This window comes from Nicotiana attenuata, chromosome 11, assembly GCF_001879085.1.
Source record: "Nicotiana attenuata strain UT chromosome 11, NIATTr2, whole genome shotgun sequence".
NCBI classification, from domain to species: domain Eukaryota; kingdom Viridiplantae; phylum Streptophyta; class Magnoliopsida; order Solanales; family Solanaceae; genus Nicotiana; species Nicotiana attenuata.
Window position 1 is genome coordinate 13953880 of NC_031999.1, and position 23360 is coordinate 13977239.

Consider the following 23360-nt stretch of genomic DNA (forward strand, 5'->3'; position numbering starts at 1 on the left):
GACATTCACCATAAATAGGATTCTATTTATAACACTCCCCCTGAATGTCTATTCAACAGATAATGTGCCTCGTTAAAACCTTAACTAAAAGAAAACCCAATGGGAAAAAATTCTAGAAAAGGAAAAAGAGTACACATGTTTAGAAATGCGCCTATTGGTTGCCTCGTTAAAAACCTTGCAAGGAAAACCCAGTGGGACAAAACCTTGTAAGGGAAAAAGAGTGCAACGCGCATTAACTCCCCCTGATGAGAGCATCAATTCACATCCTTGAGTCTTCGCATCCCGATCTTGTAAACTAGCTTCTTGAAGGTTGACGTTGGTAGAGATTTTGTGAACAAATCAGCCATATTATCACTTGAACGAATCTGTTGCACATTAATATCACCATTCTTTTGAAGATCATGTGTGAAAAATAACTTTGGTGAAATGTGCTTTGTCCTATCTCCTTTTATGAATCCTCCCTTAAATTGAGCTATGCATGCTGCATTATCTTCATACAAAATTGTGGGTAACTTGTCACATTTCACACCACATTTGTCTCGAATAAGATGTATTATAGACCTCAACCACACACATTCTCGACTTGCTTCATGAATAGCAATTATCTCAGCATGATTAGATGAAGTAGCCACAATTGATTGCTTAGTCGATCGCCAAGATATGGCAGTGCCTCCACAGGTAAATACATAACATGTTTGAGACCGAGCCTTGTGTGGGTCAGATAAATACCCAGCATCAGCATAACCAACAAGATCGGGACTGCAATTGTTGCCATAAAATAAGCCCATATCGGTAGTCCCTTTTAGATACCGCAATATGTGTTTGATTCCATTCCAATGTCTCCTTGTGGGAGCAGAGCTATATCTTGCTAAGACATTAACTGAAAAAGTTATATCAGGCCTTGTAGTATTGGCAAGATACATTAGTGCACCAATTGCACTAAGATATGGTACTTCAGGACCAAGTAGCTCTTCATTCTTTTCTTGAGGTCGGAATGGATCCTTATTCACATCAAGTGATCGAACAACCATCGGAGTACTTAATGGATGTGCTCCATCCATGTAAAACCGTTTCAATACCTTTTCTATGTAGATAAATATTCCGTTTTCCAAATGTTCAATTTGCAAACCAAGACATAATTTTCTCTTTCCGAGATCTTTCATCTCGAATCCCTTCTTTAAATAATCAATTGCCTTTTGGAGTTCTATAGGAGTTCCAATAAGGTTTATGTTATCAACATATACGGCAAGTACAACAAATTCTGATGTTGTTTTCTTTATAAAAACACATGGGCAAATGTCATCATTTAGATAGCCTTCCTTTAATTAATACTCACTAAGACGATTATACCACATTCGTCCTGATTGCTTTAGACCATCCAAAGATCTTTGCAATTTGATTGAAAACATTTCCCGGGACTTTGAATTATGTGCGTTTGGCATTTTAAATCCATCGGGAATTTTCATGTATATCTCATTATCAAGTGAGCCATAAAGGTAGGCGGTAACCACATCCATTAAATGCATGTCAAGCTTTTCATGGACAGCAAAACTAATGAGATAACGGAACGTTATAGCATCCATAACGGGTGAATATGTCTCTTCATAATCGACACCATGCCTTTGTGAAAATCCTTGTGCAACAAGGCGTGCCTTATATCTTTGTACCTCGTTTTTCTCATTTCTCTTGCGTACAAAGACCCATTTATAGCCAACAGGCTTAACACCATTAGGTGTTTGGACTACAGGCCCAAAAACTTCACGTTTTGCAAGCGAATTCAACTCTGATTGGATTGCTTCTTGCCATTTTGGCCAATCAAGTATTTGTCGACATTCTCCAACAGATTGAGGTTCAAGATCCTCTCTTTCTTGCATAATGCTAGATGCAACATTATATGCAAAGACATAATCCACTATTATATCCACTCGATTCAAATTTGTCTCAACATCGATTGGATTTATTGATAGTTCCTTATTTTCTTGAGTCTCGGGCTCAGTGGATTCCTCATGAATCTCAGAATTTATTAAATCGTGGATTTCTTCATGAGATTCTTTCGTAGTGTCATTTTGATAATTTGTTTTCCTTTTTCTAGGATTTCGATCTTTGGAACCTAATGGTCTGCCACGTTTAAGGCGTGCTTTTGACTCATTAGCTATGACACTAGAAGATTGTCCAATAGGGACATCAATACGGATTGGAACATTCTCCGCAGGGATATGTGATTTTGTTATCCTTTTCATATCCGTAAATGCATCTGGCATTTGATTTGCTATTCTCTGCAAATGAATAATCTTTTGCACCTCTTTTTTACAAATAGAGGCACGTGGATCAAGATGAGATAATGATGGATTTTTCCACAAAATTTCCCGTTTGGTTTCACCAACTTCTCCCCCTAATTTTGGGGAAAATGTCTCATCGAATCGACAGTCTGAAAATTGTGCAGTAAACAAATCCCCCATCAATGGTTCGAGGTAGCGAATAATAGAGGGCGATTCAAACCCAACATATATTCCTAACCTTCTTTGCGGACCCATTTTGGTGCGATATGGCGGTGCTACAGGCACATATACTGCGCATCCAAAAATTCTTAAATGGGATATATTAGGTTCATGATCCAAGACTAATTGCAACGGGGAATATTTATGATAGTTTGTCGGTCTGAGACGAACTAGCATTGCTGCGTGCAAAATGGCGTGCCCCAAACAGAAGTGGGCAGCCTCGTTTTCACGAGTAACGTTCTTGCTATCAATTGCAGACGTTTAATTAAAGACTCTACAAGATCATTTTAAGTGTGAACATGAGCTACGGGATGTTCCACTTTTATCCCAATTGATAAGCAATAATCATTAAATGCTTGAGATGAAAACTCAGCAGCATTATCAAGTCTAATAGACTTAATTGGATTATCGGGAAATTGTGCCCGTAATCGAATTATTTGTGCCATTAATTTTGCAAGCGCGAGGTTGCGAGATGACAATAGGCACACATGGGACCATCTAGAAGATACGTCTATTAAGACCATAAAATATCTAAACGACCCACAAGGTGGGTGAATAGGTCCACAAATATCCCCTTGTATACGTTCCAAAAACGCAGGGGACTCAATTCCAACCTTTGTTGGTGATGGTCTAATAATTAACTTGCCTTGATAACAAGAAGTGCAAGAAAATTCATCATTTAAAAGAATCTTTAAATTCTTTAATGGATGCCCATTTGAGTTTTCTATAATTCGTCTCATCATAATTGATCCAGGGTGTCCCAATCGATCATGCCAAAGTACAAAAGTATTGGAATCGGTAACCTTTTTGTTTACAATAGAATGTGCCTCAATTGCACTAATTCTTGTCCAATACAGGCCACAAGACAAAGATGGGAACTTCTCAATAGCCCTTTTCTGGCCAGAGACATTTTTTGTAATGATGAGATATTCAAGATTATTCTCATCTATTGTCTCGATATGATATCCATTTCTGCGGATATCTTTAAAACTCAACAAGTTCCTTTTGGACTTGGAGGAGAACATTGCATTCTCTATGATAAGTATTGTTCCCTTAGACGGAGTTATAGTAGCTCTTCCAGAGCCTTCAATTAATTTACTTACTACCAGAAGTTGTAGTAACATCTGCCTTACACATACTTAAATGAGAGAAATATTTCTTCTCTTTGAATATTGTATGTGTCGTACATGAATCAATTAAACAAATATTTTTACAATTAGACATTGATCCAAGTTTTCTTTGTGAGATATCCATATTTGATTCCTGTGGTTTTCACATACAGAAGGAAATATACAAATACATATTAATATTTCCAGAGAAAATGGAAAGAAAATAAAGTATTTTATTTCAAAGACGTTCTAACATCTAATACAGTAAAGGACAGTAAACATTGCCAATTTGAAGCCAAATCATACCAAAACTACAAATCCAGAAGCGAAAGAGGAAAGAAGGAAATGCGAGTAGGAAATCAGTGAAATCATACCATTTAATAGGACAAAAACCTTAAAAGTTCTCAAGCATCCAAATGTGGTCAGATTATATGAGGTACGTCGAGTATTATTTAGCAATAATCATACCATAATATGTCCTTTTTGTTATAAAATAGTTGCAGAGTTTTAACCAACTGATGCAGATTATGAATTTTGACCGTTCTCAAACTTTATTCAATGACACATTATATAATTCGATATACTAATTAAAAATACTACTTATGTAAACTACGATAATTACATGATGTTTATTCACTAACTACTACGAATAGGCAAAAATAAAATTTAAGCTACTCAATCATCTTTAACCACGGATCTATCACCGATCAAGTGGTCTATTTTTCCATCAGGGCGCTCAAAGAAATCTGCCACATCCAAGTGGGTGATGTCTGCCACATCAGGGCGATCAAGTGGTACACGAATGCCCTTTTCCACCGCAACGATAGCATTCAGTTTCTGAACCATTTGCTTTTGGCTTCTCATCTTTCCCTTTCCACTTTTAGTGGTTATTTCTCTTTGGGGGATGATTAACACTAGGAAAATTTCTTCCTTGTCTACGGCCACGGCCACGGCTACGACCATGAGCACAACCATGACTACGAATTGAGTGACGGCCTTTTTCAAGCTTAGCGTAATGGGAATACACCTTATCCACTTCAGGCAATGGTGTAGATCCAGTGGGTCGATTTTCGTGATTTCTCATGAGCAAGTCATTGTTTCGCTCAGCCACAAGGAGAAGAGAAATCAGCTCAGAGTACTTCTTGAAACCTTTCTCTCTGTACTGCTGTTGCAAGACCATATTGGAGGCATGAAACGTTATGAACGTTTTTTCAAGCATATCATAATCAGTGATAGTATCTCCACAGAGTTTCAATTTAAAAGTAATTCTGAACATCGCAGAATTATATTCAGAAACAGACTTAAAGTCTTGGAGCCTCAGATGAGCCCAATCATATCGTGCTTGTAGAAGAGTGACCAACTTTAAGTTGTCATATCTTTCTTTTAAGCCATTCCACAAAATAAGTGGATCTTTGACGGTGAGATATTCAATTTTCAACCCTTTATCAAGGTGATGGCGCAAGAAAATCAAGGCCTTAGCACAGTCTTGGGTGGATGCTTTATTCTGTCTTTAATGGCGTCTCCAAGACCCATTGCATCTAAGTGTATTTCAGCATCCAACACCCATGTCATATAGTTCTTGCCCGAAATTTCAAGGGCAACGAACTTTCTTTTCATAATGTCAGTCATAATTAAAAAGAGGAGAAAAATTACCTTAATCTTCTCAAAGAGCTTCTTGAGACGGTAGAGTCTCGTGCTGATAATGTGTTATAAAATAATAAAAGAAGAAGAATAATATTGCAGAGAAAGAGGGAGAAGGAATTCTTATTGAATTTTGGGATGAATTACAATGGAATAGAACTCTCTATTTATAGGGAGAGGTTGACTTAGCCACCAAGTAATAAACCCTAAAATCTCTCTAAATATGGACATTCACCATAAATAGGATTCTATTTATAACAATATCTTTTAATTGCGTAAATTCATATATGCTTCTATAGGGTCTATGTGAGTAGTTCTGTAATCTATTTTTATTAGTACATTGAAATTCTAAAAAAAAAGGACTAAAATCTCTCATATGCTACATTGCTTAAATCTATCAGGAGCATAAATTTCATTTCATTTTCATGTGTTTGACCTTCGTTTGCCAAAAATGTCAGCACACTTATTTGACTCTCTTCAGATATGAATAATATTTGCCTTGGTTAATCTTAGATTTTTTACAAACTAAGTATGTGAATTTCGGAAATGTACTAAAAAAGGATCTCATGTTGACGATTTTCTTTAAATGAGAAAAATAAAAGAAAACTTATCTACAGCAAAACGTGGCAGTACACTTTGAAAGTTGTGCCCATTTAGAAACAAAAGAACATGGAGCCAAACAACTTTGCCACCTACAAAGTTGGAAAATGTATCAACTTGAGCTAATCAGAAGGCACACCAAATATAAAGCTGTTTTTTTTTTTTTTAAGAATTAAAAAACTTTTATATATACTTTATGTATAATCGTACATAATAAATACATATAATTTATGTATATTAACTAAAAAAGGTAAACTTTAAATTTAACCAACTATTTAAATAAAGATTTCTTTTCTTGCGCAGTTGGCATTAACTGAGTAACATTCAATGGGGACTAGGGAAATTGAATTTTAGCAGGTAGCCAGGTAAAGATAAGTTAAATTTAATTTTTTATTTTTTTGGTTAAAAAATTAATTTTTATATTTTTATTCTGTATTTGACTTTAATCTTAAAAAAGAGGTGGGGTTAGACTTGAAAAAAGCTCTATTTATATCAACTAATTATGTCTCCGTTTTCTCTCGCATTAGTTTTACCTTTCCTAATTTTTTAGGGAAAATCTCACTTTATACCCATTAATTTTAAACTAATTACCCTTTAATGCCCAGGCCAAAACTATTTACTACTCCTACCCATATGCCCCAAACTATTTACCCGCTAATTCACCGTTCCTTGTGAGTATAATAAGATTGGGAACAAACAGAAAAGAGAGACGATCAACACTTGATTCATTGCCGGTCTTAAGCAGAGTCGTTATGGCAAGAGTTGCTATGCTCCTATTCTGATCAGAAATCAAGCTCTCCATATCTATGTTGCAGTTTGTCACAACCATAGGATGTGTCATATCTATTCTTCGACACACATATAGGGCGTGAGCTTGTTTGAAGTTTTAGCACTGCAAACAAGTTTTCAACACTAAAATACAGGGCACAGTTCAAAAACTAGATCATAGGAAGAACAGATCAATTTTTGAAACTCCATATGAATGAGTTCAAAATGCCAGATTTGATTTTTATAGTATTTTACTGTTGAAATTCGTTAGTTATTGTTCTTTGATGTGTAGATTGTACCTTTGATGCTGGTTTTTGGAGATTTACTGTACAAAAATTTAAATCCACTATTGAAGGACCTTGAAGCTTGAAACTCATAACTTGGTTTGTTTGAGTTTTTAATTGTTTTGATCCGATCCTGTATGGGTTTGTTTGGAAAGTTGATTGGAGGTTGTAGCTAAAGTTTTAGTCAATTTGGTGGAGATTTTGTAGTAGATTTTATAAATTTGGGTTGAAATATAGTTGAACCAGAGAAGAAGACGAATTTGTATTGTATACTCAAATAGTATACAAATATACCATTTTAGTATACAATTCATTCTAAATATATACCCTATTAGTATAGCTATATACTATATTGGTGTCATATGTTAGTTGAATCATTTTTTGGTTGTATTAGCTGCATTTAATTGGTACAATATTTGATTTTCTTCTAATAATAGTAATATAGTATAATATCTTGAAATACCTTATTATATTAATATGTGGTACACTATTTTTTTTTTCTCTTTATGCATGTGTATTATGTAATAGTAGTATAGTTGCCGGAAATTAACTAGTAAAACTGTATACCATGTTGGTATAGTTATATGCCATATTGGTATCATATGGTAGTTTGACCATTGTTTTGGTTGTTTTAACTGCATTTTAAGTGAATTCTAGTATGAAATTATTTATATGAACATGAGTTGCAATGCTAGAATTTTTATGTGCGGATGGACATAAATTATGTGTATTATGTAATAGTTTTTATAGTTATAGGCAATTATTGGAACGACCCCATACAACTATATACCCTCTTAGTATACGAAATGAGCAAGCTGTTTTGCGAATATTTAGCTTGCAATATGAGCGTGTAATTTTCTCATACTTTTATTGCGTCCTTTAATGTTTGGTAGAGTACTATAGTCGCAGATAGTTGTAGCAATATTCTAGAAAAATCATATGCTCTGTTGGTATACACCATATTGGTATCACATGGTACTAGAAGTCTTTTTCGCTACTTATACTTTTGTTGTATTTTCTAATATTTTATTATCATTTTTATTCTAACTAGTATATATGGAGATTTGGTTTCCGTGGATTACGTTTTCTTGCTCTATAACTGGTTGTATTACTGCTAATGGTAGAGTGTGTATTGATATTTATAGGGAAGGAGATCAAGGTTTGCATGGCAATCACGTGTTGATTCTTAGAATCTGATTATGTAATTTATGGTGCTCAGCAGCAGTCAATGTGATATTCAGTGAATTAGATCAAGTGACAACTGATATTATTTCAGTTTAATAATTGAATTTAAAAAATGAGAAAGAAAAGAAAAAGAAAATAAAAGGTATATTGTACTAGTTATCTATATTATTATAAAAACACTAATGTTTCACGCTAAATATTAAACGACAAAAATATCCCCAAAATATTGACGACTTTTTTACCCTTAAAATTTTAAATCTAGCCGGGATAAATTTGTAATTACAATATTTGTTGGAAAATACTCCTATTCGTAATATGCATCCCTACCGTATGATCCCCACTTGGACAACAACACCGGAAACACAATGTGGTTTGTTTTTTGTATGTACATATTCCAATTTAACTAGATCTCTAATCTCCTACCTAGACATTAAGCGTAGTCCTAATCTAATATTAATTCTAAAGAAATCTCTTAAATCTTTGAAGATAGGCGAGAAAAACTATGAACCCAAAGTCTCATGCTAATAATGATGTAGTCGACACCAATTGATATATAGAGTCAGTTACAAGAAAAGGTATATGGATACTTATGGAATTTACTTTTTCTAAGTTTAAAATTTCAATTTGAAAACTCTACACATGAGAGAAGTTTTGGTAGTGGCGGAATCAGGATTTAAACTCTATGGTTTCAAACTTTAAGGCTCTTATTACTTAACTCATTATATTCTTAAAGTTATGGGTTCATATCTATAATTTATTGCTTAGTTATTTTTAGCATATAAATTTGTACTTCGCGTCGAAAGTTATGGGTTCAATTAAACGCATGTTATAAGGCTACTAACGCCCCTAAGTTTTGGTTGCAGGAATCGGCTGAAGGTAGATAGAAGAAGATGAAAATACATTAAGTGAGAGCAAGTAGTGCATTATTTTTAGCTTTTAAGTTACTAATACATGTTCCTTAATTAAAGATTGTCCATAGAGTTAAATCTCTGTGTTATTTTTTCTTCTTCTTTCAGATGGTGAAAGAAATATGCATATATTAGTGTTTATCTTGGATTGTTTTCATGGATGTTAAACAAGGGCATATTGTTTTTATATATAAAATTACAGTCATTATCACCAGCGGATAAACGTTTTGAATAACTTTTCATATCTTATATTGCCATCATTCTAAGCGAACTCCTACAGCTTAATCCACATATTATTTTCAACTTTTAAGCTTTACTTTTCATACGTGTTAAACAATATTTGACCCAAATATTTCGTGCATCGCACGAACGTAGAGACTAGTATTAAAAAAAGATAGAACAAATATTTACTATATCAATTATTTTTTCTTATTGTATAAAAAAAGAATAATAAAAAATAGTGAAAACGGTAAATGAAATTAAATTATGAAGAGAAAAAGAATATAAAAAAAAAAAGAAAGTCATTGAAAAAGCTTTTTTACAAATGAATTAAATAGCTTCAGCATCTTCTGCTGAAGTTTTGAAAAAGCTTTATGACAAAACTAATGAATCTAGGACAAAAAAACTTCAGCTTTTAGTGTTGAAGTTTTTACAAATGAACTAAATAACTTCAGCATCTTCTGCTGAAGTTTTTGAAAAAGCTTATTCGGGACAAAAAAACTTCAGCTTATTTAGTGCTGAAGTTTTTATAAATGAACTAAATAACTTCAGCATCTTCTGCTGAAGTTTTTTGAAAAAGCTTAATGACAAAACCAATGAATCTAGGACAAAAAAGCTTCAGTTTATTTAGTGCAATTACAAACAAAAACTTCAGCAAATAGAGAACAAAACTTCAACTATTATGCTTAAGTTCAGCAATTATAAACAAAAACTTCAGCACACTTGCTACTTCAGGCCCGTCTACTAGAATGCTGAAGTTTTGCGTGATTGCCTTTGCTACTTCAGCCACGTATGCTGAAGTTACGCGAAAAAGTGGGTACGCTTGTAATTTTTTTTGCAAAAGCGGGCACAAGTTAAAACGTGACCCAAAAAGCGGGTATAAATGCAAATCCCCCAAAAAATTTTATAATAAGGCCCCGTTTGGCCATGAGTTTTGCCAAAATAAATTTGGGATTTATTTTCAAAACTCATGTTTGGCCATAAATTTTACCCATATTTTGGCCAAATTCCAAATCTCAAATCTCAAATCCCAAAATCAGCAATAGCTGATTTTGGGCCAAAATCCCAAAACTTGGGAATTATATACATGTTTTTCCAAAATAAAGTTGGAAAATATGTTTTGAAAACATATGTCCAAACACATTTTCATCTTCAAACCAAACTTCACCCAAATTAGATTTTTCAAAATTAATTTGATATCTATGGCCAAACGCTAGCTAAGTATCTTATGCTTATTGACTTCCTACTCTCACATGCGTCTATCTACCACCGGCCACACCGAATTTGTCTCATTTATTGGGTCCCACCATTTTCTTTAATTGGAAATTGTACCTCAAAAAGAGGGGAAAAAATTGAGACCTTCTCGAACATAGAAATGTCAAAGCAACAAACCCCCCCCCCCGCAACATCCCCCACCCCACCCAACCAAAAAAAGTAACACAAAAAAAAAAAATGACTTCGAGATAAGTGAAAAATAACGTTGTGTGATGTTACAATTAGGGCCGTTCAAAATCGAACCGTTAATCGAATCGATGACTTATTGGTATCGGGTTATCGGGGCAATGAATGGTGAACGGATTGAGATTTTATAAATAACGGTTTAACGGTTTGGAGGCGGATTACTCAATGTTCTTATCGGATAAACCGTTAACCCGTTAAGAATTTTTATACTTACACTTCTAGCCCTATGTATGAAAGTACTATTGAGATTTTCCATTTCCATCTTGTTGTTTCTTTTCAATGTTATAGCAAAGACGAACCTACAATTGAAGTTTTAGCAGCAGATTTAGCCTTCACGGGTGAGCCCCACGTCTTTCTCGTGGTGTTCAAAAGTTTTAGATTCTACACATATTTTTATTAAGAGTATTCAAAAAATTTATTCTAGAGAATGTTCTTGTACTCCATGAGAAGTCTTCATTGAGTAATGCAGTGAGGATTATGAATGATAAGTTAAAATGATAAAAGCCAGCGAACTATGCAGTCTAGCCGTTTGGTATTCACAAGACTAGGATTGTTAAAAAAAATTCTATTTGATTTAGCCGATAATCATTAATCCAATACCAATCCGCCCATTATCTTATTGGATGGCTAGCGGATTACTATATTTATAATCCGATAACCGATAAGTTAAACTGCTAAGTGTAATTATCCGCCCGATAAGCACCCCTAATTGCAACAAGTTATATGCATACAAGGGTGTGATCTTGCGTCGATAAAATAAAATGCAAACTATGAAGATAAAAATTTCAATCCTTATAGAGGCAAAAAGTATATGTGATTTTTCTTATATATTTAAGTTTTAGCGGACAAAATGTCTAATACTTGTAATAGTAGAAAAATATATATATTCTAAGAAATAGTCGAGATCCATATATGCTTGAGCACCATAAAAAAAAAAATTATAAGCCATTGCTTAACTACTAAATGTGTAAAAAAGGAAAAACTACTACTTTCACTTTTGTTATAAAATTGACATTTCATTTTCGTATATACCCAAAAAAATTATGACGTATTTCCTTAGTAAAACTAATTCAAAAATGGCCTTTTTAAAATGATTTCAAACATGATGTGACATTTCTTAAATAATTTTTATTTCTATATTAAACTGTTTTTTTAATTGACTCTTTCTCGAACTCAATACAATCAGAAAGTCAAAGGAATAATTCTTAATTTATACAGATCAAATTATCTCCAATTTAGTTACAAAAAAAAAAAAGACAGAGTATATGTACATAATTATATATCAAGAAGAAATGAAAAGGGAAACGGAAGTGTGAAAGGACATAACTGAATAAAGAGAAAATAACTCCATTAAAATATAAAAGGTGCATGAGCCAGGGCCAACGTCCTAAACTCCATCTTAAAAGCCAATCTCCAAATTTAATTTCATATATTTTATTGAGATTAAATTCTCTACATCAAATGTGTAAAAAAAATATTTACATAATTATGTCACTTAGATCTTATAGTAATATCAATTGATAACCTAGAAGAAATAATAAATTAATCAAATATGTTGTATAGTTTAAGTTATGCAGGATAAGCTGCTTAAAATAGACTCTCGTGGTCCGGTCTTTGTGCGGACCCGCGTACAGCGGGGGCTTAGTGCATCGGACTGTCTTTTTGAAGAGGAACCTTGGCGTAACTGGTAAAATTGTTGCCATGTGACCAAGAGGTCACGGGTTCAAGCCGTGGAAACAGCCTCTTGAAGAAACACAAGGTAAGGCAAAGTACATATCATTGTAGTCTAGTTCTTCCCCGAATTCCATGCACAGCAAAAGCTTAGTGCACCAGGCTATCTTTTTTTTTTTTAATGTTGTAATAGTTTAAGTTATACTAATTATATATAAAAAATACATATTTTTTTAATAACTTACAAATTTATAACCTCCAATTAAAATGGAAAGTGAAAAGTGTACAAATACCTCCACTTCCACTTGTGCCAAAAGGGAATTTCCAATCGGAATCACATAATGGAAAAGCATTTTCCTTTCCGTCCTTTTCACGCGGAAAACAAATTCGGCTGCATGCAAATACTCATTTTCCCTATTACCAAAGCCTCGAGTAACTTCACACCATTGACTTCCAATGTTACGGTTGGAATCCATACACCCAAGGGGCTAATTCGAACTTTGCAACATGTGGAGGAAATAGAATTTGATTTGGAGCTAACTTTTTATTAGAATTCTCAATGAAACAGTCGCTCAAAGCTCAATTGAGCTTCAATGATGAATAGATCTGAACCTCTATGTCATGGGAGGTCAGAGCAAAGAAGAAGATGATGAAGAGAGAGGCAGAAGAAGATTCTAGAAATTTTTTCTTTTCACACAAAATGAAAAGTGAGTGGAGTGCCACTATATACAAACGAAAACCAGAAGCAAAATAAGGAAAATAAAATCAGCTAACTAACTAACTTCTACAACTGTCACTTAGCTATACTAACTGCTCCACTAACTAATAACTAACACTAATACTCCAATAACTAACTAAGCTGGGCTAAGATGGATAATTAATCTTGACACCCCCCCCCCTCCCCCAAGTTGGAGGTGTAGTGAACACAGCCAACTTGCCTAGTGTAGCACTGTGCTTGATCCCAGTCAGGGCTTTAGTCAAAACATCTGCAAGCTGATTGTCTGTTCTAATGTGGTGGAGAGAGATTAAGCCTGCTTGTAGTTGATCACGCACAAAATGACAATCCACTTCTATATGCTTGGTTCTTTCGTGAAACACTAAATTCTTTGCAATGTGCAGTGCAGACTAACTGTCACAGAAAATTGAGATAGGCAAGAAAAAAAGGGACAGTCAGTTCCTCAAGTAATTTGCTCAACCATACTAGTTCCCCCACTACTTTCCTCAAAGCTCTATATTCTGCTTCTGCAGAGGATAGAGATATGGTCTTTTGTTTCTTAGATTTCCAGCTGATAGGACTATTGCCCAGCAGTACTAAATAACCTGTAATGGATCTCCTAGAATCCGGGCATGCTGCCCTATCAGAGTCACAATAAGCTTTAACTGTGTGATCTCCATCCTTTGACATGAAAATTCCTAAAGTAGGATCATTCCTCAGATATCTGAGAAGGTGAAATGCTGCTTTTAGATGGGGTTCTCTGGGCTCCTGCATAAATTGGCTCAAGTGTTGAACACTATATGCAATATCCAATCTGGTATTAGTTAGAAAGTTCAGTTTCCCTACTAGCTTTTTGTAATAGGTAAGGTCTTGCAGAATTGTGCCTTCTTTGGCCTTCAGCTTTGTAGTGGGATCCAAAGGTGAAGAACAAGGCTTGTAATCCAAACAATTGTACTCCTTTAACAAGTCTAGTACAAACTTCCTTTGAGATATAATTACCCCATCATCTTTATACATAATCTCCAACCCCAGGAAGTAGTGTAGTTGTCGCAGGTCCTTGATCTTAATTGTTCATGTAAGAATCCTTTGAGTTATGCAATTTCCTGTTGGTCAGTTCCAGTGAGTAGTACGTCATCCACATAAACTGCAACATATACTGAGGATTCTCCATTTCTTTTGTAGAAGAGAGAGTAATCATACATGGAGTGTACATAAACCTTTGAGCACAATGCTTCAGTCAATTTTGCATACCATTGTCGACTAGCTTGTTTCAAGCCATAAAGAGACTTGTTCAGCTTACAAACCAATCATGGCTTATCTACAACTAGTCCAGACGGTACTTGCATATACACTTCCTCATTGAGGTCTCCATGTAGGAAAGCATTGTTTATATCCAATTGAGATATGGACCGGCCTTCCTTAACATTTGTAGGTATCAAGGTCCTCACTGTTGTCATCTTCACCACTGGTGATAAAGTTTCTATATAATCAATCCCTGCCTGTTGAGTGTAACCTTTAACAACCAGTCTGGCTTTGAACCTTTCAATGCTGCCATCTGCTTTGTGCTTCACTTTGTAGACCCATTTGCAACCTATTTCTTGCTTCCCATGTGGCAAGATTACTAGGCCCCAAGTGTGATTGGAATATAGTGCTTCAAATTTCTGTGTCATTGCTACTTGCCATGCAGGATCAATGGTTGCCTCCTCATATAATAATGGTTTCCTGTCATGACAAATATTTCTCACAAGAGTCTGACTATTGGTAGTTAGTAGATCAGAGGCAATATGATGATTCACAAAGAATAAAGCGTTTAGGGAGACAGAATTTGTTTTGAGGTGAGGAAGGGAATGTACATAATCTTGTAGATAGATAGGTGGTTTATGAGTCCTTTGTGATTGTCTTACCAGTTGGATAGGTTCTCCATGAGTCTGTTTAGAGTAGTGTTATTGTGGTGGATCAGGTAGTGAAGAAGTGGGCACTGCAGAAGGTGATGAGGAAGCTACATGTACAGGTGACATAGGATTGGATGTGTTATCTGAAATCCTTTGATCACTCAAGTTCTCAGACACTTGTGTGACATTTATATCATCAGAAGGTTGCTCGCAAAGGGACTCAATGAAAGGAATTGGATGGGAGACAAATGACTGAGGAGATTTGTTCATATTGACTGCAAAAGTAAAGATGGACTCATTAAAGACCACATCTCTGGAGATGTGAATTTTCCTGGTGGCTAGGCTCATGACTTTGTACCCCTTTGTGTTTGTTAGTTTCATTGTCTAAATAGTAGTAAATAACCCTAATCCCATATGTATTAGGAGTAGGACATGTATTGTATATATAGGGCTCATTGTATCATTGTCAATATTAGTCAATAATATATTTTTTCCTGTGCTTTCTCACATGGTATCAGAGCGTCAGTGAGAAATTATCGATGAGCATCATTCCAGCGGGCTCCGGGAAGAAAGACCTCGTTGCCGTGCAATTTTCCGGCGACTTAAGAGGCTGTCCGTAACAAAAGAATCACTTTTTGTCACTGTTGTGCAAAAACCAACACCACCACGAAGTAGATCGGCCTCCGGCGACCAACCCATAAAAATTTCTCCGTCAGAAAACCCCCCACGCGCCGCCGGAAGAAATTTTCCGGCGAAGCTCCGACGCCCACGCGCCGGCGCATGACACTGTTTTCGGCCACTTTTTCGCGAAATTCCTTCAGGACAGCTTGCTCTCCTCACAAATTCGAGCCTACCCATCTAGTTCAAATCAAATTTCGACCACTTTGAGTTTTTTTCCGGCGAGCTACAGTGATTTTTCCGGCGTGAGCAGTGATCCCGTCAATTTTCTGCTTTTTCCGGCACGATATTATAATGGAATTCCTACCTGAAGCCCTTAACTCACAGTCCGTTGGATTAAATGCAATGAATCCAATCCAGATGGTTTCTTTACCGGATTATATTGAGTTCCTTCAGTACAAAGTACGTAAACAGACATCTTCAGGATTAACCTCCATTGTTCCAACAAATAGTAGCATGACTGGTGTCTCCCAATATTCACCTTCTAAGTCTTGGGTCATTGATTCAGGTGCATCTGATCATATTTTGGTAACAAATCTCTTTTCACTAGTATCTCATATTCTCAATCTCTTCCAACAGTCACAATGGCCAATGGGTCTCAAGCCATGGCAACTGCAATAGGTCAAGCAAGTCCACTTCCTTCCTTACCTTTAGACTCAGTTCTTTATGTTCCTGGTAGTCCTTTTAATCTCATAGCCGTTAGTCGCTTAGCCAAATCACTTAACTCTGTTGTTTTATTTCTTGATGATCTTGTTTTTATATAGGAACGCAGTACAGGACAGATCATTGGTACCGGACGTGAATCAGATAGACTTTATTACCTCATCATTGCAAAATCACATGGACTCACATCTTGTCTTCCTCCAATAACTTCTCCCGTTACAGATTCACCGGATTTATTACATAAACGGTTAGGACATCCCAGTTTGTCAAAACTTCAGAAAATGGTACCTGGCTTATCTCACTTGTCCACTCTAGAGTGTGAGTCGTGTCAGCTCGGTAAGCATACCCGCTCCCATTTCCCGTGGCATCTTGACAATCGAGCAGAGTCACCTTTTACTTTAGTCCATTCAGATGTTTGGGGTCCTAGTCGGGTTAGTTCTACCTTAGGATTCCGCTACTTTGTCAGTTTCATTGATGATTATTCCAGGTGCACTTGGATATTTTTGATGAAAAATCGATCTGAGTTGTTTTCTATTTTCCAGAGCTTCCATGTTGAAATTCAAAATCACTTTGGGGTTTCTATCTGCATATTTCGTAGTGATAATGCCCTAGAGTATTTGTCTTCCCCATTTCAACAGTTTATGAACTCCCATGGGATTATTCATCAAACATCTTGTACGTACACATCCCAACAAAATGGGGTAGCTGAAAGAAAGAATAGACATCTTATTGAAACTGCTCGTACCCTACTCATACAATCTCATGTTCCGCTGCGTTTTTGGGGGGATGCAGTTCTTACATCTTGTTATCTTATTAATCGTATGCCATCTTCAACTATCCAAAATCAAGTTCCATTCTCTGTCCTGTTTCCCCACTTACCTTTGTTCTCTCTTCCACCCCTTGTCTTTGGGAGTACGTGCTTTGTTCATGACCTTACTCCAGGAAAAGATAAGTTAGCTCCTCGTGCTCTTAAGTGCATATTTCTGGGTTACTCGAGAACGCAAAAGGGATATCGATGTTATTCTCCTGACCTTCAGCGATTTCTTTTGTCTGCTGATGTCACCTTCTTTGAAACCCAATCATACTTAACAGGTCCAGTTAATCACTTAGATATTTCTGCGGTGCTACCTGTTCCTTCTTTTGGAGATTCAGTCCCTATCACCCATTCATCTTCCTCCATAGCTCCACCGCCTACAGTTCCAGTTACAACCCCACCACCTATAGCTCCAGTGTCACCACCGAGTCCAGTGCCACCACCTAGTCCAGTTCCACCAACTATAGCTCCAGTGCCACCATCCTAGTCCAGTTCCACCAACTACAGCTCCACCACTCCTGACTTATCATCGTCGTCCGCCCCCAGCATCAGGCCCAGCTGATTCACGTCCTGCACCTGACCTTGCTAATACTGCGGACTTGTCTCCTCTTAATCAACCGATTGCACTACGAAAAGGTATACGGTCCACACTTAATCCTAATCCTCATTATATCGGTTTAAGTTACCATCGTCTCTCATCATCCCATTGTGCATTTGTGTCATCTTTGTCCTCTATTTCCATCCCTAAGCCTACAGGTGAAGCACTGTCTCATCCCGGATGGCGACAGGCAATGATTGACGAGATGTCTACTTTACACACGAGTGGTACTTGGGAGCTTGTTCCTCTTCCTTCAGGTAAATCGACTGTTGGTTGTCGTTGGGTGTATGCAGTCAAAGTTGGTCCAAATGGCCAGGTTGATCGACTTAAGGCTCGTCTTGTTGCCAAAGGATATACTCAGATATTTGGACTCGATTACAATGATACTTTCTCTCCCGTGGCTAAAATTGCATCAGTCCGCCTTTTTCTATCCATGGCTGCTGTTCGCCATTGGCCTCTCTATCAGTTGGACATTAAGAATGCTTTTCTTCACGGTGACCTTGAAGATGAGGTTTATATGGAGCAACCACCTGGTTTTGTTGCTCAGGGGGAGTCTAGTGGCCTTGTATGTCGGTTGCGCCGGTCCCTCTACGGTCTAAAGCAGTCTCCTCGAGCCTGGTTTGGTAAGTTCAGCACAGTTATTCAGGAGTTTGGCATGACTCGTAGTGAAGCTGATCACTCTATATTTTATCGACATTCTGCTTCAAATCTCTGTATTTATATGGTCGTTTATGTTGTCGATATTGTTATTACCGGCAATGATCATGATGGTATTAGTAAGTTGAAGCAACATCTCTTTCAGCACTTTCAGACTAAGGATCTGGGCAGATTAAAGTATTTTCTGGGTATTGAGATCGCTCAGTCTAGCTCAGGTATTGTGATCTCACAACGGAAGTATGCCTTAGATATTCTTGAGGAGACAGGAATGATAGGTTGTAGACCTGTTGACACTCCGATGGATCCGAATTCTAAACTTCTGCCAGGACAGGGGGAGCCTCTTAGAGATCCTGCAAGATATAGGCGGTTGGTTGGTAAATTAAATTACCTCACAGTGACTAGACCTAACATTTCCTTTCCTGTGAGTGTTGTGAGTCAGTTTATGGATTCTCCCTGTGATAGTCATTGGGATGCAGTTGTCCGCATTCTTCGGTATATAAAATCAGCTCCAGGCAAAGGCTTATTGTTTGAAGATCGAGGCCATGAGCAGATCGTTGGATACTCAGATGCTGATTGGGAAGAATCACCTTCTGATAGACGTTCTACGTCTGGATATTGTGTCTTAGTAGGAGGAAATTTGGTGTATTGGAAGAGCATGAAACAGAATGTGGTTGCTCGGTCTAGTGTAGAAGCAGAATATCGAGCAATGGCTATGGCCACATGTGAGCTAATTTGGATCAAACAGTTGCTCAAGGAGTTAAAATTTGGTGAGATTAGTCATATGGGACTTGTGTGTGATAATCAAGCTGCTCTTCATATTGCGTCAAATCCAGTGTTCCATGAGAAAACTAAACACATCGAGATTGACTGTCACTTTTTTAGAGAAAAGATACTCTCGGGAGATATTGCTACTAAATTTGTGAAGTCGAATGATCAGCTTGCTGATATTTTCACCAGGTCCCTCACTGGTCCTCGTATTAATTATATATGTAACAAGCTCGGTACATATGATTTATATGCACCAGCTTGAGGGGGAGTGTTAGTCTCATTGTCTAAATAGTAGTAAATAACCCTAATCCCATATGTATTTGGAGTAGGACATGTATAGTATATATATGGCTCATTGTATCATTATCAATATTAGTCAATAATATATTTTTTCCCGTGCTTTCTCACAGTGTTGAAAGGATAACCAACAAACACATGTGGTGTTGTTCTGGGTTCAAACTTGTCCCTGTGTGGTATTGGTACAGTAGGGTAACACAAACAACCAAAGCTCTTTAGGTGAGAATATTTTGGCTTTCTTTTGTACAGTAGTTCATATGGAGTTTGATTGTTAATAGAAGTAGAGGGTAGTTTGTTTATGATGTAGGTGGCACAAGGAACACATTCACCCCAGTATCTTAAAGGTAGTTTGGATTGGAAGAGAAGTGCCCTGGCTGTTTCAAGGAGATATTTGTGCTTTCTTTCCACCACACCATTTTATTGTGGTGTGTAGGGACAAGTTCTTTGATGGATGATGCCCTTAGATTGAAACAAGATATTTGCTTCTGTGTCGGTGAATTCCAATCCATTGTCTGGCCTTATGGATTTAATAGTCACACCAAACTGATTTTCTACTAGATTCATGAATTCATTGAGTATTTGAAGGGCATTACTTTTGCTGGATAAAAGGCGAGTCCAAGTAGATCTATTAAAATCATCCACCATAGTTATGAAGTATTTATATCTATCATGTGTAGGAACATGATATGGGCCCTACAAATCAACATGTAAGAGTTTAAAAATTCTATTGGTTGTACTGGTTTTCTGAGGGAACGGTAGCCTTTCTTGTCTAGCCATTGGACAGATGGTGTAGTTGAAGGGTTTCTTAGGTGAGAACTTGACAGGGATAGAAGTGATGGTTTTTATTTTGACAAATGGGACATGTCCAAGTCTATTATGCCACAACACATCTGTATTACCTATAGCACAGAGATGAGAGTATATATTAAGAACTTTAGAAGATGGTATTGTAAAGGAATGTTGTTCTTCAATACTTGCACATGGACTATTTACAATTGGACAAGAAGAAACACACTTATTGAAATGTAATGGCCTATTTACAATAGAATGAGAGGGACAATATGTGCTACAAGTGCAACAAGTAGAAGTAGTGGGCAGGGCATGAGTAGTCTTTACTGCAAGACTTGTAGCGTTCCTCTTTAGACAGCTAGGGCACAAGATGTATAGCCCATCTCTCACTCTACCAATCACCAGAGGCCTCTTCATTGAAGGGGCCTGCAATATGCAACAGTGTTTGACAAAAGCAACAAGACAATTGAGATAGGAGGCCAAAGAATGAACTGAGATTAGATTGTATCTAAAGGAGGGAACAAACATCACGTTCTCTAGAGTGATCTTAGGAGTGAGCATCACACTGCTAATTTCTGTCACCTTTACCTTGTAGCCATTTGGAAGTACAACTAACAAAGGATAGGGTAAAGCTATTATGTTGGTTAATAAGGATTTTTTAAAGGTCATATTGTTTGATGCCCGTGAATCTATAATCCACGAGTCAGCTTTGTTTTTAAAACATTCACATGACAAGCGATGATACATGCAAAGTTTGATGTTCCTGATGTAATATTAGCATTAGTTGTGCAGTCTCTTCCTCCTCCTGATTGAAACTGCTGCAGTAGATTCACCAACTGGCTGTATTCCTCGTGGGTGAGACTTACACTTTGAGCATTATCATGAGTAGCATATTTCTCAGACTCAGCAGGTTGTGTGTCAGCTGTTGCTACATGTGCATTAGCCACTGCTCTATTCCCTCTATTGAACCTATTATTCTAATTGTAGTTGAAATTTTACCTGGGATTTTGATTGAAATGAGGTTTGATTTTTATTTACATTTGGATTCTGATTCTGACTGAAACTTTGAGGGTATCCATGAAGCTTATAGCATTTCTCTTTGGTGTGCCCTAGTCTCTTACAGAAATCACAAAAAGGCCTGTTCCTGTTGTTGTGATTGATATTGGGAGAATAATTTGTCTTGAACGATCCAGGTCTGTTTGTGCCAACACTCAAGGCTGATGATTCTAGAGCCAAATGACCACTTGGCTTGATTTCTCTCTGCCTTTCTTCTTGAATTAGTAAAGAAAAGGCTTGGGCAATTGTAGGAAGAGGATTCATCATCAGTATACTGCCTCGAACCACAGTGTATGTCTCATTTAATCCCATGAGAAATTGTATCAACCTCCTATCATGTTCAGCTTTGTGCATGCTTTCCTTAGCTCCACGTGTGCAATGAGATTTAGCAATCAAAGTGTTGAGTTCCTATCATAGTTTCTTCATCTTTGTGTAATAACCAGTGATATCATGGGCTCCTTGGGATAGATCATTGATTTCCTTTTGGATCCGGTATAGCTTTGTTCCGTTCGTTTGGTCATATCGATCTTCAAGTTCTTTCCACAATTTAGCTGCATCTGCTACATACTCAACACTATCTGCAATTTCCTTAGTTAAGGAATTCAGAATCCATGAAGTGACCATGTCATCGCATCTCTCCCATAATCGAAATTTTGATGAATCTAGATCTGGCCTCTTGTATTCCCCGTTGATAAATCCCAGCTTATTTTTCACTGACAGGGATCGCATTACACCCCTTCTCCATGATCGATATCCAAAGCCATCAAATAGAACAGGAACTAAAGCTTCTCCGGGATTATCATATCGATGCATGTACAAAGGACTACTGATACCAACACTTGACTGATTAGGAGACTCAGCCATAGATGGTGTAGATTGATTATCGTCTTCGACCTTCGTCATCTCGTTCAATACGAAATTTATAAACAATTAAGGACTGAATCTAGCGATTACAAAACTAACAATAATTTCCAAGCGATTATAGATTCAGAAACAGAATATAACCTCTTCAGAATTGTAGCTTGAAATCAATGGAAAAATGAACTTGCATGAGTGCGGTTTAGTTGAAATCGAGACTGATGGAATTAGAACTAATAGATTCGTAGAGGAGGGTCCAGATTTATGTTCCTCGGTCTGATACCATATTAGAATTCTCAATGAAACAATAGCTCAAAGCTCAATCGAGCTTCGATGATGAACAGATCTGAACCTCTATGCCATGGGAGGTCAGAGTGAAGAAGAAGAAGATGAAGAGAGAGGAAGAAGAAGATTCTGGAGATTTTTTCTATTCACACAAAATGAAAAGTGATTGGAGTGCCCACTATATACAAACGAAAATCAGAAGCAAAACGAGGAAAATGAAATCAGCTAACTAACTAACTTCTACAGCTGTCACTTAGCTGTACTAACTGCTCCACTAACTAATAACTAACACTAACACTCCAATAACAAACTAAGCTGGGCTAAGATGGATAATTAATCTTGACACTTTGATATTTAAGCGAGGAAATGGAACTCCAATGTTATCTTTCTTAACATGCCAAGAAATGCTAGAAGGTACAATTGCACAAGAAGCGGCTTCGTCAAAATTTTTATAAAATATATATATATATATATATATATATATATATATATATATATATATATATATAATACACAAAATGAAAATATAGGTATAAGTATAAAAAATGACACCGCTTGTCATTATAGTGATTTATTCATTTGTTCATTTTCTTCAAATGTTGACACCCTTACCAAAAATCCTACGTACGCCATGAGCACAAGCACATGCCATTTAAAATGAGACTCTTGACTAAGGGCCAAATTGACTGAACCATCAACTACCAAATTAGCGTTGCATGTAGATACGACCAATAGTGACCACCCAATTCTTAGCCAAGAGATTGACAATATCACCATTGCATGAGGCACAGACCCTCCAGACTGCAACACATGTGTCATTGCTCGTAATACTTTTGCCTTGTGTGTAATCTCCATACTCGGCTTCGTGACCTAACCATTGTCGCTAACCCTTTTAATCACTAGTCATTATCACAAATCAGCTCTACAACTAATTTTCACCACACGA

The 23360-nt window shown here is 36.7% G+C and overlaps 3 protein-coding genes across 3 annotated transcripts; 1 reads left to right on the forward strand and 2 right to left on the reverse strand.

Annotated features, from left to right (window-relative positions):
• On the reverse strand, positions 13477-14076 carry LOC109234706 (uncharacterized mitochondrial protein AtMg00810-like). Its single transcript, XM_019400772.1, has one exon. The coding sequence runs from the start codon at positions 14074-14076 to the stop codon at positions 13477-13479; it is 600 nt and encodes a 199-aa protein (XP_019256317.1).
• Positions 15924-19256, forward strand: LOC109234708 (uncharacterized mitochondrial protein AtMg00810-like; the record flags this gene model as incomplete). Its single annotated transcript, XM_019400773.1, has 3 exons — positions 15924-15992; positions 17856-17987; positions 18567-19256. Coding segments are annotated over exons 1-3 (891 nt in total), but the record flags the coding sequence as incomplete, so codon positions are not given.
• On the reverse strand, positions 21683-22174 carry LOC109234709. Its single transcript, XM_019400774.1, has one exon. It carries the CDS (start codon positions 22172-22174, stop codon positions 21683-21685), a length of 492 nt encoding a protein of 163 aa, XP_019256319.1.

Excerpts from the sequence above, each read along its gene's own strand:
- LOC109234706 (XM_019400772.1), bottom strand. The coding sequence starts at position 14,076 with ATGTATAAAGATGATGGGGTAATTATATCTCAAAGGAAGTTTGTACTA.
- LOC109234709 (XM_019400774.1), bottom strand. The coding sequence starts at position 22,174 with ATGACGAAGGTCGAAGACGATAATCAATCTACACCATCTATGGCTGAG.